At 38.3% G+C, this 11,902-nt stretch overlaps 2 protein-coding genes, 1 non-coding gene and 1 pseudogene across 3 annotated transcripts; 3 read left to right on the forward strand and 1 right to left on the reverse strand.

Moving 5' to 3' along the window:
* LOC104709219 lies at positions 1,165-3,300 on the forward strand (annotated as a pseudogene).
* Positions 5,214-8,538, forward strand: LOC104706189. Its single transcript, XM_010422349.2, has 2 exons — positions 5,214-5,322; positions 5,589-8,538. The coding sequence occupies exon 2, from the start codon at positions 5,639-5,641 to the stop codon at positions 8,357-8,359; it is 2,721 nt and encodes a 906-aa protein (XP_010420651.1). The 5' UTR covers positions 5,214-5,322; positions 5,589-5,638; the 3' UTR covers positions 8,360-8,538.
* TRNAP-UGG lies at positions 8,686-8,757 on the forward strand. The gene has a single exon. It is a non-coding gene; the product is annotated as a tRNA-Pro (tRNA).
* On the reverse strand, positions 8,866-11,338 carry LOC104706190 (probable E3 ubiquitin-protein ligase MARCH10). The gene is made up of 8 exons (XM_010422350.2): positions 11,091-11,338; positions 10,503-10,871; positions 10,280-10,400; positions 9,776-10,088; positions 9,635-9,707; positions 9,439-9,529; positions 9,258-9,337; positions 8,866-9,151 (listed from the first exon to the last, which is right to left on the reverse strand). The coding sequence occupies exons 1-8, from the start codon at positions 11,193-11,195 to the stop codon at positions 9,017-9,019; spliced, it is 1,287 nt and encodes a 428-aa protein (XP_010420652.1). The 5' UTR covers positions 11,196-11,338; the 3' UTR covers positions 8,866-9,016.

Here is an 11,902-nt window from a genome sequence, read left to right on the forward strand (position 1 = left end):
CCCCCCCCTTTTTTTTTAAAATCTCTTCGGCACGCGACACGCGATTGGTTGGCTTTTCCTAAGTCACGAGTGGCGACTCGGCTTTTTCTCGTTCGAGTGCGATATACAGGAGTCGGCTTGTTTTCTTATAATGAGTAGCGAACTCAGTTTTTTTATGTAGGTGCGACACGCGATGGTTGGCTTACCCATGAATTTGCGAGTAGCGACCCGGCTTGAATTACAAAGATGTGACACGCTGTGGTCGTCTTGTTTTCTTATTACGTGTAGCGAAGTCGGTTTTTTTATATAGGTGCGACACGCGATGGTCGGCTTACCCATGAATTTGCGAGTAGCGACCCGGCTTGAATTATACAGATGCGACACGCTGTGGTCGGCTTGTTTTCTTATTACGAGTAGCGAACTCAGTTTTATTATATAGGTGCGACACGCGATGGTCGGCTTACCCATGAATTTGCGAGTAGCGACCTGGCTTGAGTTATACATATGTGACACGCTGTGGTCAGCTTGTTTTCTTATTATGAGTAGCGAACTCGGTTTTTTTATGTAGGTGCGACACGCGATGGTCGGCTTACCCATGAATTTGCGATTAGCGACCCGACTTGAATTATACAGATGCAATACGCTGTGGTCGGCTTGTTTTCTTATTACGAGTAGCGAACTCGGTTTTATTATATAGGTGCGACACGCGATGGTCGGCTTACCCATGAATTTGCGAGTAGCGACCCGGCTTGAATTATACAGATGCGACACGCTGTGGTCGGTTTGTTTTCTTATTACGAGTAGCGAACTCAGTTTTTTATGTAGGTGCGACATGCGATGGTCGTCTTACCCATGAATTTGCGAGTAGCGACCCGGCTTGAATTATACAGATGCGACACGCTGTGGTCAGCATGTTTTCTTATTACGAGTAGCGAACTCGGTTTTTTTATCTAGGTGCGACATGCGATGGTCGGCTTACCCATGAATTTTCGAGTAGCGACCCGACTTGAATTATACAGATGCGTCACGCTGTGGTCGGCCTGTTTTCTTATTACGAGTAGCGAACTCGGTTTTATTATATAGGTGTGACACGCGATGGTCGGCTTACCCATGAATTTGCGATGGTCGTTTTTTTTTTGAAACGCACTGATCGTTTAATGGGTGCGTTTTCCGAGGAATGGTGAAATGGTTAACACTGAGGATGGAAGTAAGTATGAAGATATTATTGTAAATCTAAGTAATACTGGCAATAGAATTGTGGCAAATGGTTTTGGAGGTGCAAGAGAAGTGTCTGGAAGCGGAAAGCAATTCCTTGAGGTTGATGTTTGCAAAGAAACATTGCCAAATGCCATGGACATGAATGGTCAAGTGGGAGCTGTCAGAATCCTGAGGCAGATAATAACTTTGGTTTATGTGATACAAGTTCAGAAGTTGCAGTACAACCAAACACTTCTGAATGTGCTGGTCTAAAGTTTAACGACTTTGATAAGCTGCGGGAAGAAGTAAACTTTGCTGTGGGTCAGACTTGAGCTCTTTATAATACAAAGAATGGGATGCCTAGACTGTATGCTCAGATCAGAAAAGTTTCAGCTCCTTCATTCGGGCTTAGGATCACATATCTAGAGCCAGATCCACATGATGAGAAAGAGATGCTATGGTTTGAAGAAGACTTGCCTATTTCTGTTGGTAAGTTCAGGCTTGGGGAAAATAAAAGCACAAAAGATCGTTCCATATTTTCACATGTTATCCATTGCAATGAACTAAGCAACACTCGTTGTTTCAGCATTACTTGTCGTTTCATCAACACCTGTCATTTTAGTGTATCTCCTAAAAAAGGAGAGACATGGGCGCTTTTCAAGAACTGGGATATGAAGTGGTCTTCAGAGCCAGATTCTCACCACAAATTTGAGTATGAATTTGTCGAGATTCTGTCAGATTACGCTGATGAAGGTGGTGTATTTGTTGCATACTTGCATAAAGCAAAAGGGTTTGCTAGTGTGTTCTTCCGAATGGGAACTGGTTATGAAGGTATATTTCGTATTTTACCTCACAGTTTGTATCGGTTCTCCCATAGGGTTCCTTCCTTCAAACTTACTGGAGTTGAAGGACTAGGTGTGCCAAAAGATGCGTACGAGCTGGACCAAGCTGCGTTACCAGAAGCAATCGAGGAGATCATCGTGCCTTCAAACTCTGAGCGTGATATAAAGTCCAAACGCCAAGCCGTCTACTTTGTTTGCAAGGAGAAGGTATTTAAGACTGGCCAGATTTGGTCATTTTACAGTGGTGACGATGAATTGCCTCTGTACTATGGTAGGATTCAGAAGATTATAGAAATTGGATAAACGGTGAAGAAAGTTATTTCTTATTTCTGATTATACTCTCTTGAGGTTTACAATGTTTCTCATCATCTATTTATACAAGGATTGAGACATTGCTAAACCTAGTTCTCAATGACACATGTCATCCTCAGAGAGGAGGGTTAGAGCGTCGAAGCCGTTCTTTGTCTCTATTTGCAGAGCCTTGTGACAGCCTGCAACCTCTGCATTTGCAACGACTTGGAGGTACAAAGATTCCTTTGTTTTGTCCTTCTTCTTGTCTTCATGTGACCATCGTCTCATCTCTTGTCTCGTATTGGGTTTGCTGGACTTCGTTGATTGAGTGTTGTTGGGCTTAGTCTGATCCACTTTGGAATCTCTTGGCTTCTCCTTCATAAAGATCACTTTTACTCAGGCACTTGAGCAGGATCCTGTGATTAAACTACACGTAGGTAGGCTAAAGGCTACTAGGTGCCCTAAGGATGTTATGGAATGGGTGGACAAGCAAATGCCTGTTGGTTGTGGAACATTCTACGCAAGGAAAGTACTCGAAATAATCACCCCAAGTGAGGTTTCACATAAGATAATTCCTCGAACCTCCATGGATGGCACTGAGTATACCATTCTCCCCAAGATTGGTGAAGTTTGGGTGATATACAGATACTGGAGTAGTCATACTGATGTTGAAGACATGGAATTTGGTCTTTATGACATGGTTGAAATTCTTGATGACACTTTGGATTATAAGGTCCAACTGCTGGAGTATGAATACGTTCATGATGTTGATGATTTTGAAAGTGAGAATATGTTGTTTAAGGCATGCACGGAGTATACTTATAACGAGGCGGATGGGTCGGAACCAATATTTACGATCCCAAGGTCGGAAAGAATCAGATTCTCGAATAAGGTTCCTGCTTCGCGTGTAACAAAAGAGATGCATGGAGAGTTGAAAGAGTTTTTAAGTGTTGATCATAGGGCAACACCTTTTAACGTTATACACTGTTGAACAGAGGAAGTAAGTGAAAAAAAGGGACAGGAAGCGCCAAGGTTTCCTTTTTGTTAGATTTTGGTGCAATTAGTGAAAAGGGGTTTGTTGTTTTTGGTTTTTAGTACCTTAAGACTTTCACCATGATGTAGAGTATGTTCTTCTCTGTAATTTAGTACGTTTGGTGGAAGAAGCTTAAATTATGGTTTTAGTACGTTTCAGGTTTTAAAGCCTTAACTGATTTCAGCAGCTTACTGATTCCCTTCTTGTTATAAATTTCTCATCAGGGTTTAAATTGATCGAAATCGGCTTGGTCAAACGGTTGGCTCATGCTCGTTTTTCCGAAACAATTTTAACATGGCCTAGATTAATAAAACAATTTTAATTTAAAACAATTCATAACAAAAGAGATGCTCGGCTTGGTCAAATAGCTTAAGCTTTTTTTTAGTTAATGAACATGGCCTAGATTAATAAAACAATTTTCATTTGTTAGTTTTTAGCATATATTAACCAATCTTTCTAAAAAATAATTTTGATATGAATTTTGTTTAGATTATTTTATTGTGGAAACCGAAAAATGGATTTTCTTAAAAAAAAAAAAAAAAGCTAAAATACATCTTTATAAAACTAAAGAAATTGCAAGTTCAAGTTCATGCTTATGAAACTGAACTTTGGAAAGTATGAAATTAAAAATATTAGCCACTAAGAACTAAACTCAAACTATTCTTTTATAACTTGTAGAGTTGGTGTTGTAGATGTTGGAGAGAAAATGCATGTTTAGTTTATGACCATTGATTTGAATTTTGAACTCAAAAGCACAAAATATAAACTAAGCGAAGAACACTACACTAAAAAAAATTACATTGAGTAGTGCTGAGAAATTATACTTAGGTGAACAAATTAATATGAAATAAGCACTCATATACATAATTAGAATTCTAGATGAATATGTTTTAGTTGAAAAAATAGTTTGAAATCAACTCTACAGTCAACCATATATTTTTTTCCCTTTAAAGTCATGTCTTGGATTAAGCGGATCAAAAGAATCTTTGAAAATCATTTAACAATGCAAAATTAATGACGGATGATGTACATAATCTACACACTTACTCACAATTTTTGCCAAAATAACTGTAATATTTTTTTATTATTAATTTAACTATAGATTAATTGCATATTATAGATACAAGGATTTACTTAATTATTTTTATTTCATTATTTTTATATTGAAATATTGAGTTTTGAGATTTTGGATAATAATGTCTCATAAGCAAATAAGCAATGTAAAAGATGTTCTCTAATCTTTGTTATTTTTTCCGAAATCTACATTAATTTATGTTAGAGTTTGTTTCTAACAAAAATATTATTATTATTCTTGAGTCATATTCAATACATTATTATTCTTGTTTTCCTTGTACCTGATTCAATAATTTTTTTAATTAAATCTTCTTTAAACTAATTTTAAAACAAAAAATCCAAAACTGACAATTCTCTCTATGAATTAATAATTATTATGTATCGATAAATTAAAAGATTTTCATCATCTCAACATTGTTAATTTATAGAGATTTTTTTTTGTAACCGTTGATTATATTTGTTCGATCTTAATTTATGAAATATTTTTAAAATAAATTTATCGAAGGATATACTATAATTTGTTTCGATTTTCTATATTTGAATGAGACATTTTACTCAAAACCCTAAAACTACAACATCAAACTTTTATCAGAAAAAGACTTTTATATCCAAAATTGGATATAAATGTCATTTTCAATGTAAAGAAAATTACCAAATTACTCTTTTATTCACAAATTAGTAGTAATTTAGCTATATTTGAGGGGCTTTAACGCAAATATAGAAAAATAAAAAAGTTATCATGACCTTAAAATTGCTAAAAATTACAGTAAAACCAGAGAAGCATATAAACTGTGAGGTGTTCCCCCACAAACGAAGACGACGACAGATTTCAGTCAAAGAGGCAGTTAACTGCATCGACGTGAGCTTTGACGGTGCCTCTCTCTCTCTCCCTTTCTCCATACTCCGGTGAGTCTCTCTCTCTCACTCTTCAGTTCTCGTTTTTGATTCCTGAAATCGTTTAGTCTTCTCTATAATGTAGTCTTTGGTTATGACAAATGCCCATTATTATTTCACCTTCGTCTCGGACAAATTCGCCTCATTTCTACTGTGTTCCTTATGTCTGAATTGAATCTGTTTGTGTGTTTTTGTTGGAATACTTTGTTTTGGCTGTTTCATTTTTTTATTTTATTTTTGATGTTATTACAGTGCTAAATTCGAATTTGTCTATGTAGGGTTTTAGCAAAGAGACTAGATTTTGAAATCTGGGTTGTTTTTTTGAAGTATGAGTAACAAAGATGAGGCTCTTCGAGCCAAAGAACTAGCAGAAACTTACATGAGCAAGTCAGATTTCACAACTGCTCGTAGAATTGCAAACAAGGCTCAGAAAATGGATGCAACTCTTGAGAATGTTGTTTCTCGAATGATTATGGTGTGTGATGTGCATTGTGCAGTATTGGAGAAATCTGGGGATGAGACTGATTGGTACAAGATTCTTCAAGTCGAGCAAAGTGCAGATGACAATACCATCAATAAACAGTTTAAGAATCTTGCCCTTAATCTTCATCCTGACAAAAACAAATTCCCTGGTGCTGAATCTGCTTTCAAGATCATCGGGGAAGCTAAGACGCTTCTTTTGAACAAAAGTAAAAGGAGTCTTCATGACATGAGACGAAAACCCGTATTCAGAAGGCCTGCTGCACCATCACCTACGTTTCAACCCCAACAAGCCCAGGCCAGACCTTTTCCCACTCAGCGTGTTTTCCAGACCAATGTCAATAATGCCACAACAACTCGGAAGATGCCTGAACACCAGAAAAAACCACCTCAACCTCAACCAACTGGGTTTGATGCTAGCTCGACCTTTTGTACCTCGTGCCCCTTTTGTAGCAGGAAGTATGAGTTACAGAGGGAATTTCTCGACAAACTAATGAGTTGTTTGAGCTGCAGTAAGCAATACACTGCTTTTCAAGAAACTTTCCCTGGTCCACCAGTTCAGACGACTTTTGCATCTTTCCAAAAGAGCAAGGGTCCAACTCAAGAGGCAGCCAAGGCATCGGAGAAGCAGCCGGAGAACTCTGCCAAGGTTTCCTCAAGTAAAGAGAATGCTAGAGCAAAACACTCGGGTACTTCTGCTGAGAACACCAATGGAAAGAGAAAGAGGAAGAAGATGGTCCAATCCAGTGACAGCTCTTGCAGTGAGAGTAGCATTGAGTGCAACGAAGGTCCAGCTGGTGGAAAAGATTCAGGGTCTACTGATGGACAGCATTCACGGAGGTCAGTCCGTAACAAGCAGCAGGTTTCATATAAAGAGAATAAGAGCGATAAAGAAAAAGAGGATGCAGAAAGTGCTGACGAGTCTGATGTCGGAAAGAAATCACATGAGAACCAACAGTTTACAGAAACCTTACCAAACGGTATAAACAGGAAGAAGAAGATAAAAGAAGACCAAGTGGGAAGCTCTCGTGTTTCTGATGCCTGTAATGCAGCAAAGGGTTCAAGTTCAAGGAGTGCATCAGATGCAGAGATTTTTGAGTGTGAAGATCCTGATTTCACTAACTTTGAGCTGTCGAGGGAAGTAATGTGTTTCAAAGCTGGTCAGACATGGGCAATGTATGATGACATGGGTCGAATGCCTCGTTTCTATGCCATCATCAAAAAAGTCATAAGGAAACCTAGTTTCATGCTCAAAATACAATGGCTAGAGGCAACACCAGATGATGAGAAAGCAATAAAGTGGGTTCGCCAAAACTTGCCCATCTCTGTTGGTAAGTTCAAACTTGGTGAAGGAATGAACACAAATGAAACTCCATCGTTCTCTCATCTGATTCACTGCAGAACAGGAAGCAGGAATGATAGTGTCATGGTATACCCAAGAATAGGAGAAACATGGGCTCTCTTCAAGAACTGGAACATCAATTGGTCTTCTGGTCGCCCGCGTTCTTCCCATGAGCATGAGTATGAGTATGAGTTTGTTGAGATTCTGTCAGAATATGTTGAAGGCGTTGCAATAGACGTTGCGTTCTTGCGTAAAATAAAAGGCTTTGCAAGTGTCTTTTGTCGAGTTGTACCGGGTGGTGGTGGTGGATCATACACATTTCAGATTTCTCCTCATGAGTTGCTTAGATTCTCCCACAGAGTTCCTTCAACCAAATTGACTGGAAAAGAACGGGATGGAGTTCCCGTTGGTTCTTATGAGCTCGATACAGCTGCAATACCACATAAGATTGAAGACGAACCTGTCCCTGTCTTACGAGAAGCTGCCAAGTCTACCCAAGTACATCATTGCTCTCAGCCTTCATCTGAGCCAGACTGTATGGTCATTCCTAATTTTCAGTTCCACAACTTCAGTGCTGATAGATTAGAGGGGAAGTTTGCACCTGGCCAAATATGGTCATTGAACAGAAAAGAGAATGACTTGCCCAAGTGTTACGCCAAGATTCAGCACATAGTATGGAGGCCGGTATTCAAATTGCAGATCAGCCTGCTAGAGCCAAAACCACTTCTTGAGAACGTTGCACAGTGGCGAGACAAACAAATGCCAGTTAGTTGCGGAAATTTTATTCTGAAGGAAGGCCGGGACGAGACGCTCACTACTGTGGCTGGTTTCTCACAACAGATTAAGGCAGAACAACAGCATTTCAGGAAAGACGAGTACATTGTCCTCCCCAAGACCGGTGAAATTTGGGCAATGTACAAGAACTGGAGTGTAACAATCAAGGCCGCAAGCTTGAAGAAGTGTGAATACGAGGTTGTTGAAGTTCTTGATGAGAATGAGAGCAACATAGAGGTTATGATGTTGGAACGGGTGGATGGGTTAATTTCGGTATTCAAGGAAAAACTGGAAGGAGGCATCGATGTGAAGAAGAAGATCCCGAGGTGTGAATTGTTGAGATTCTCTCATTGTGTTCCTGCATTCCGCTTGACTGGAGAGAGAGATGGTACTCTTAGAGGCTATCTTGAGCTCGATCCAAGTGCGTTGCCCCATCACTTGCGCAGATCTTAGACTATTTCTGATAGGAAGGTTAATTTCTTTGTTAGTAGTTGGTACTTGGTCGTAATGGCTTTTACATTTTGTCGAAATGTGTAGTTTTCAGTTCCATCCAAAACATGTGTCTAATTCCAGTTTTTTTAGTCGACTTAAAAACTATGGAAACATTATGTTGAAACCCCCATTTTCACATATTTGTGCCTCTTGCTTTGTTTCATAAGTTGTGTAAATGTCTGTTAACTTCTCTCTCAACTTTCGTTCTTTCTCGTTTAGGTTGATGCAAAACGTAAGTCAGAGTCAGTGAAGATAGATATAGATTTAATGCTACTATGAAGCAATAAGGGCGTTTGGTCTAGTGGTATGATTCTCGCTTTGGGTGCGAGAGGTCCCGAGTTCGATTCTCGGAACGCCCCATTATTTTTTGGAACATTTTAAAGATATTTACTTATTTAGTAAGAAACACTTCTCACAAGCCGATCTCGTAAACTCTCAAAAGATTTTTGAACCAAGAGACATTCAAAAAGAAGTAAAATCTGATCTCATTCACAAAAAATGTATCTTCACATACAAAAGTACAACAAACCAATCTATCTATTCAGCAATTTGCCCTTTCATATCCAACTATCCAAGCTATAAGAATAGAAGAAACTTAAAAAAGGAAGACACTTTCTTTTACACCAAGTTTGGATTCTGCGGAAACCGCACACGGTGAGAGGAATAACAAATGCACAACAAGTTTAAGCCCATTGCTATCCCGAAACCCATAATCCCCGCGAAAAGCATTGCATAGATAACCGGCACCTCAAGCTGGAAAAAAAAGAGATCTTTTCATGAGTAATTTGTTTCAATAGGGAGGTCTGAGATTAAGTGTTTAAGAATTTTGCTTAAAACATATGGTTTTAGTATTACTTACTGTAGCATATAACAGATGAACAAGTAAGGCCACTAATGCAAACTCCAGAGCGGCGTATGTCCATATGTATTCTCTGATTGCTGTGAGTCCGGAGGTAACAATCAACAGTATATATTTGTGTTAGCCTGTTAGGAGACGAATAAAAGATATTGGAAATTTTCTAGAGGGAGTAGTATCATACCGAGGATGACGGCAAAAGTTGAGGCTAAGAGAGCTAAGGTGAATGAAAATGGCGCTGCGACAAAGATTGCTTGTGACTTCAAGTCACGAATCTACGAAACAAATAAGATTCCATGTTATGTAATGAAAGGTAATCTTTGTAATGAAAGATAGATCTCTGTAACGATATACTCAGGGTAAGAAAAAGGAAGCATTACCAGTAAATGTTCAAGGAAGAAGAAGTAGCAGACGGTGCTAATGAGTACAAGTACTACAAACTCTTGCCCAACACTGCACAACTTATTCGATCGTCAATTGTTAGATTTATTAAACAAATACAATCTTAAAGCGTCTGTTACCTTATGGTTTGTGGATGTGAACTCTGCTGAGTGAGTTCCCGTCTATTGGTGAGTTGATTAATTGTTGGTACACGAAGCAAAATCACTGGTAAGTTTCGGACTTCTTGTCTGCAAACATCGCAGGTTCGCGTTCCCTTTGTACTAAACCACTTAATGGCACAGTGTTCGTGAACGAGTCTGAGGTCACCTTTGCAACTGCATTCCATTTTCAGTGTGTTACCTTCTTCGCACACATCAAGACAAATCCTGCAAACTGCTTCTTCTTCAGGGATTTCCTCTTCTGTTTCTTCTGCGGGAACCGGAGTGATTTGATCTGCCAATCAAAAACAGATGAAAGAAGGAACATAAGAGTGTGAACTTGCCGTTTCACTGATCAAAGGACAATCAAATTTCTTGGAATTGATAAAGCTTCTAGTGAATCAATCTATTCCAACACTCAGCCTTCCCATGGATTCATAAAGCAACCACCAAAAGAAAAAGAAAAATGAGCTCAATAGAACATACCGCCACTTGCTTCGTTCGAAATGTGATTCTTGTTATCGTCAAAAGAAACAGCTCGTACAATGACTTTGTTTCTTCCGGGCATGGACAAGGATCTTGAAACTGATGCATGAACACTATCTTTCTGCACCAAAAAAAACTCCAATCTTTACACTCTTGAAAAGAAGTTACTTTACGAAAACAAACATTACAAATCCTTCTACACACAGACATGAAAAGAACTCACATTAGATTTAGGTTGTTCACTATGAACCACAACAGCTGAAACAGGAGGAGTAGATGCAGCCATTGACAATCTAGCAGCATTCGTAGAAGGAAGTGACAAACACCTTTTCCAATAAGGCGAAGTGATGGAACTTGCAACAAGAGGCTTTTCACTGCTGGTTTCTGAAACACTAGGACTCAGTAGCAGTCTTCTCTCGTAGTTAGGTAGAGAAGACTTCCTTTTAAGACTCAAGTTCCGCAAGATTCCTAAAGTGGGCATAGGTCCTTTTGGTGGTATTTGGATTGAAACATCATCCAATTGGCTTCCAGTACTTGGTTGAGATCTGGAGACACCATCATCACCTTCAGTAGGAGATTCTTGTTCTTTAACCTGGTGATTTAAAAAAAAATCTCAAGAATGGTACAATACAGAACCTTTTCTAACAATTTTACAAGGAAGCATAAGTTTTGAGAATCCAATCTCATCATAACCACAAACGAAACGAAACAAGTTGAATTGAGCTAAGAAAATTTAAATCTTGGGTTTTTTTTTTTTAGCGATTCAGCAATATACAACTAAAACCCAATAAAAACTCAAAATTTCGAATACCTGAGAAGAAGAAGAAGTAGAAGGAGGAGGAGTGGAAGAAGATGACGATGAAGAACCATTAGCGGGAACACAAGTTCTGAGCGGTTGAATTGAAGATTCTTCCATTATTATAATCGAAAGCAAGTTTGATCGAACTCCAAAATAGAATCAGAGCCAAGGGGGAGAAGAAGCAAATCTTAGAAGAGGGATTTGAGAAAAAAAAATTTGTCGTTTATTTTCTGGTAAAGATTGAAGTGTGCATGCTTCTTCAGAGAATCTAGCATTTACTGCTCTTTCAGTCAATTGTATTAAAGTAAAAAATAAAAAATTAAAGTAAAGAAGGTAAAAAAAATCAGTCAAACTTATTAATTATTATGCTCCAATTACCCTTGTTTGTTTTTTTTATATATATAATTTTAAGTAAACAAAATAAATTAGTCAAACCCAAACACTCTAGAGTCTAAACCTGAATTAATATGGAAGAATCTGAGACTTGAACCTGCAGAAGACTCTAGTTCGCGTTTTAAGAAGCAGAAGACTCTACAAGACCAACAAACAAACAATGCAATTTGAGACTTGAGAGAGTCTTCTGCTTCTTAAATAGCCTAGGGTATAAATAAGCATCGATAAACAAGAATGATCAAAGCAAAAGATAATTAATGGATCGCATGACTCTACATTACATAATTCCTTACAAATACTGTAAGTGTCTTCTTATATGCTGATGATGATTAAGAGATCTCACACCCAAATAGATGAGATGCATGCGTTTACACAATGCAGTTTGTATCTCTCTTTTTATTTATTTATTGATTTTTTTTTTTTTTTTTTTT

This window comes from Camelina sativa, chromosome 8, assembly GCF_000633955.1.
Source record: "Camelina sativa cultivar DH55 chromosome 8, Cs, whole genome shotgun sequence".
Lineage (NCBI taxonomy): Eukaryota > Viridiplantae > Streptophyta > Magnoliopsida > Brassicales > Brassicaceae > Camelina > Camelina sativa.

Coding starts and splice junctions, on each gene's coding strand:
- LOC104706189 (XM_010422349.2), top strand. CDS start 5,639: ATGAGTAACAAAGATGAGGCTCTTCGAGCCAAAGAACTAGCAGAAACT.
- LOC104706190 (XM_010422350.2), bottom strand. CDS start 11,195: ATGGAAGAATCTTCAATTCAACCGCTCAGAACTTGTGTTCCCGCTAAT. Junction 10,872..11,090: donor CTACTTCTTCTTCTTCTCAG/GTATTCGAAATT, acceptor TTAAATCACCAG/GTTAAAGAACAAGAATCTCC. Junction 10,401..10,502: donor GTGAACAACCTAAATCTAAT/GTGAGTTCTTTT, acceptor TTTTTGGTGCAG/AAAGATAGTGTTCATGCATC.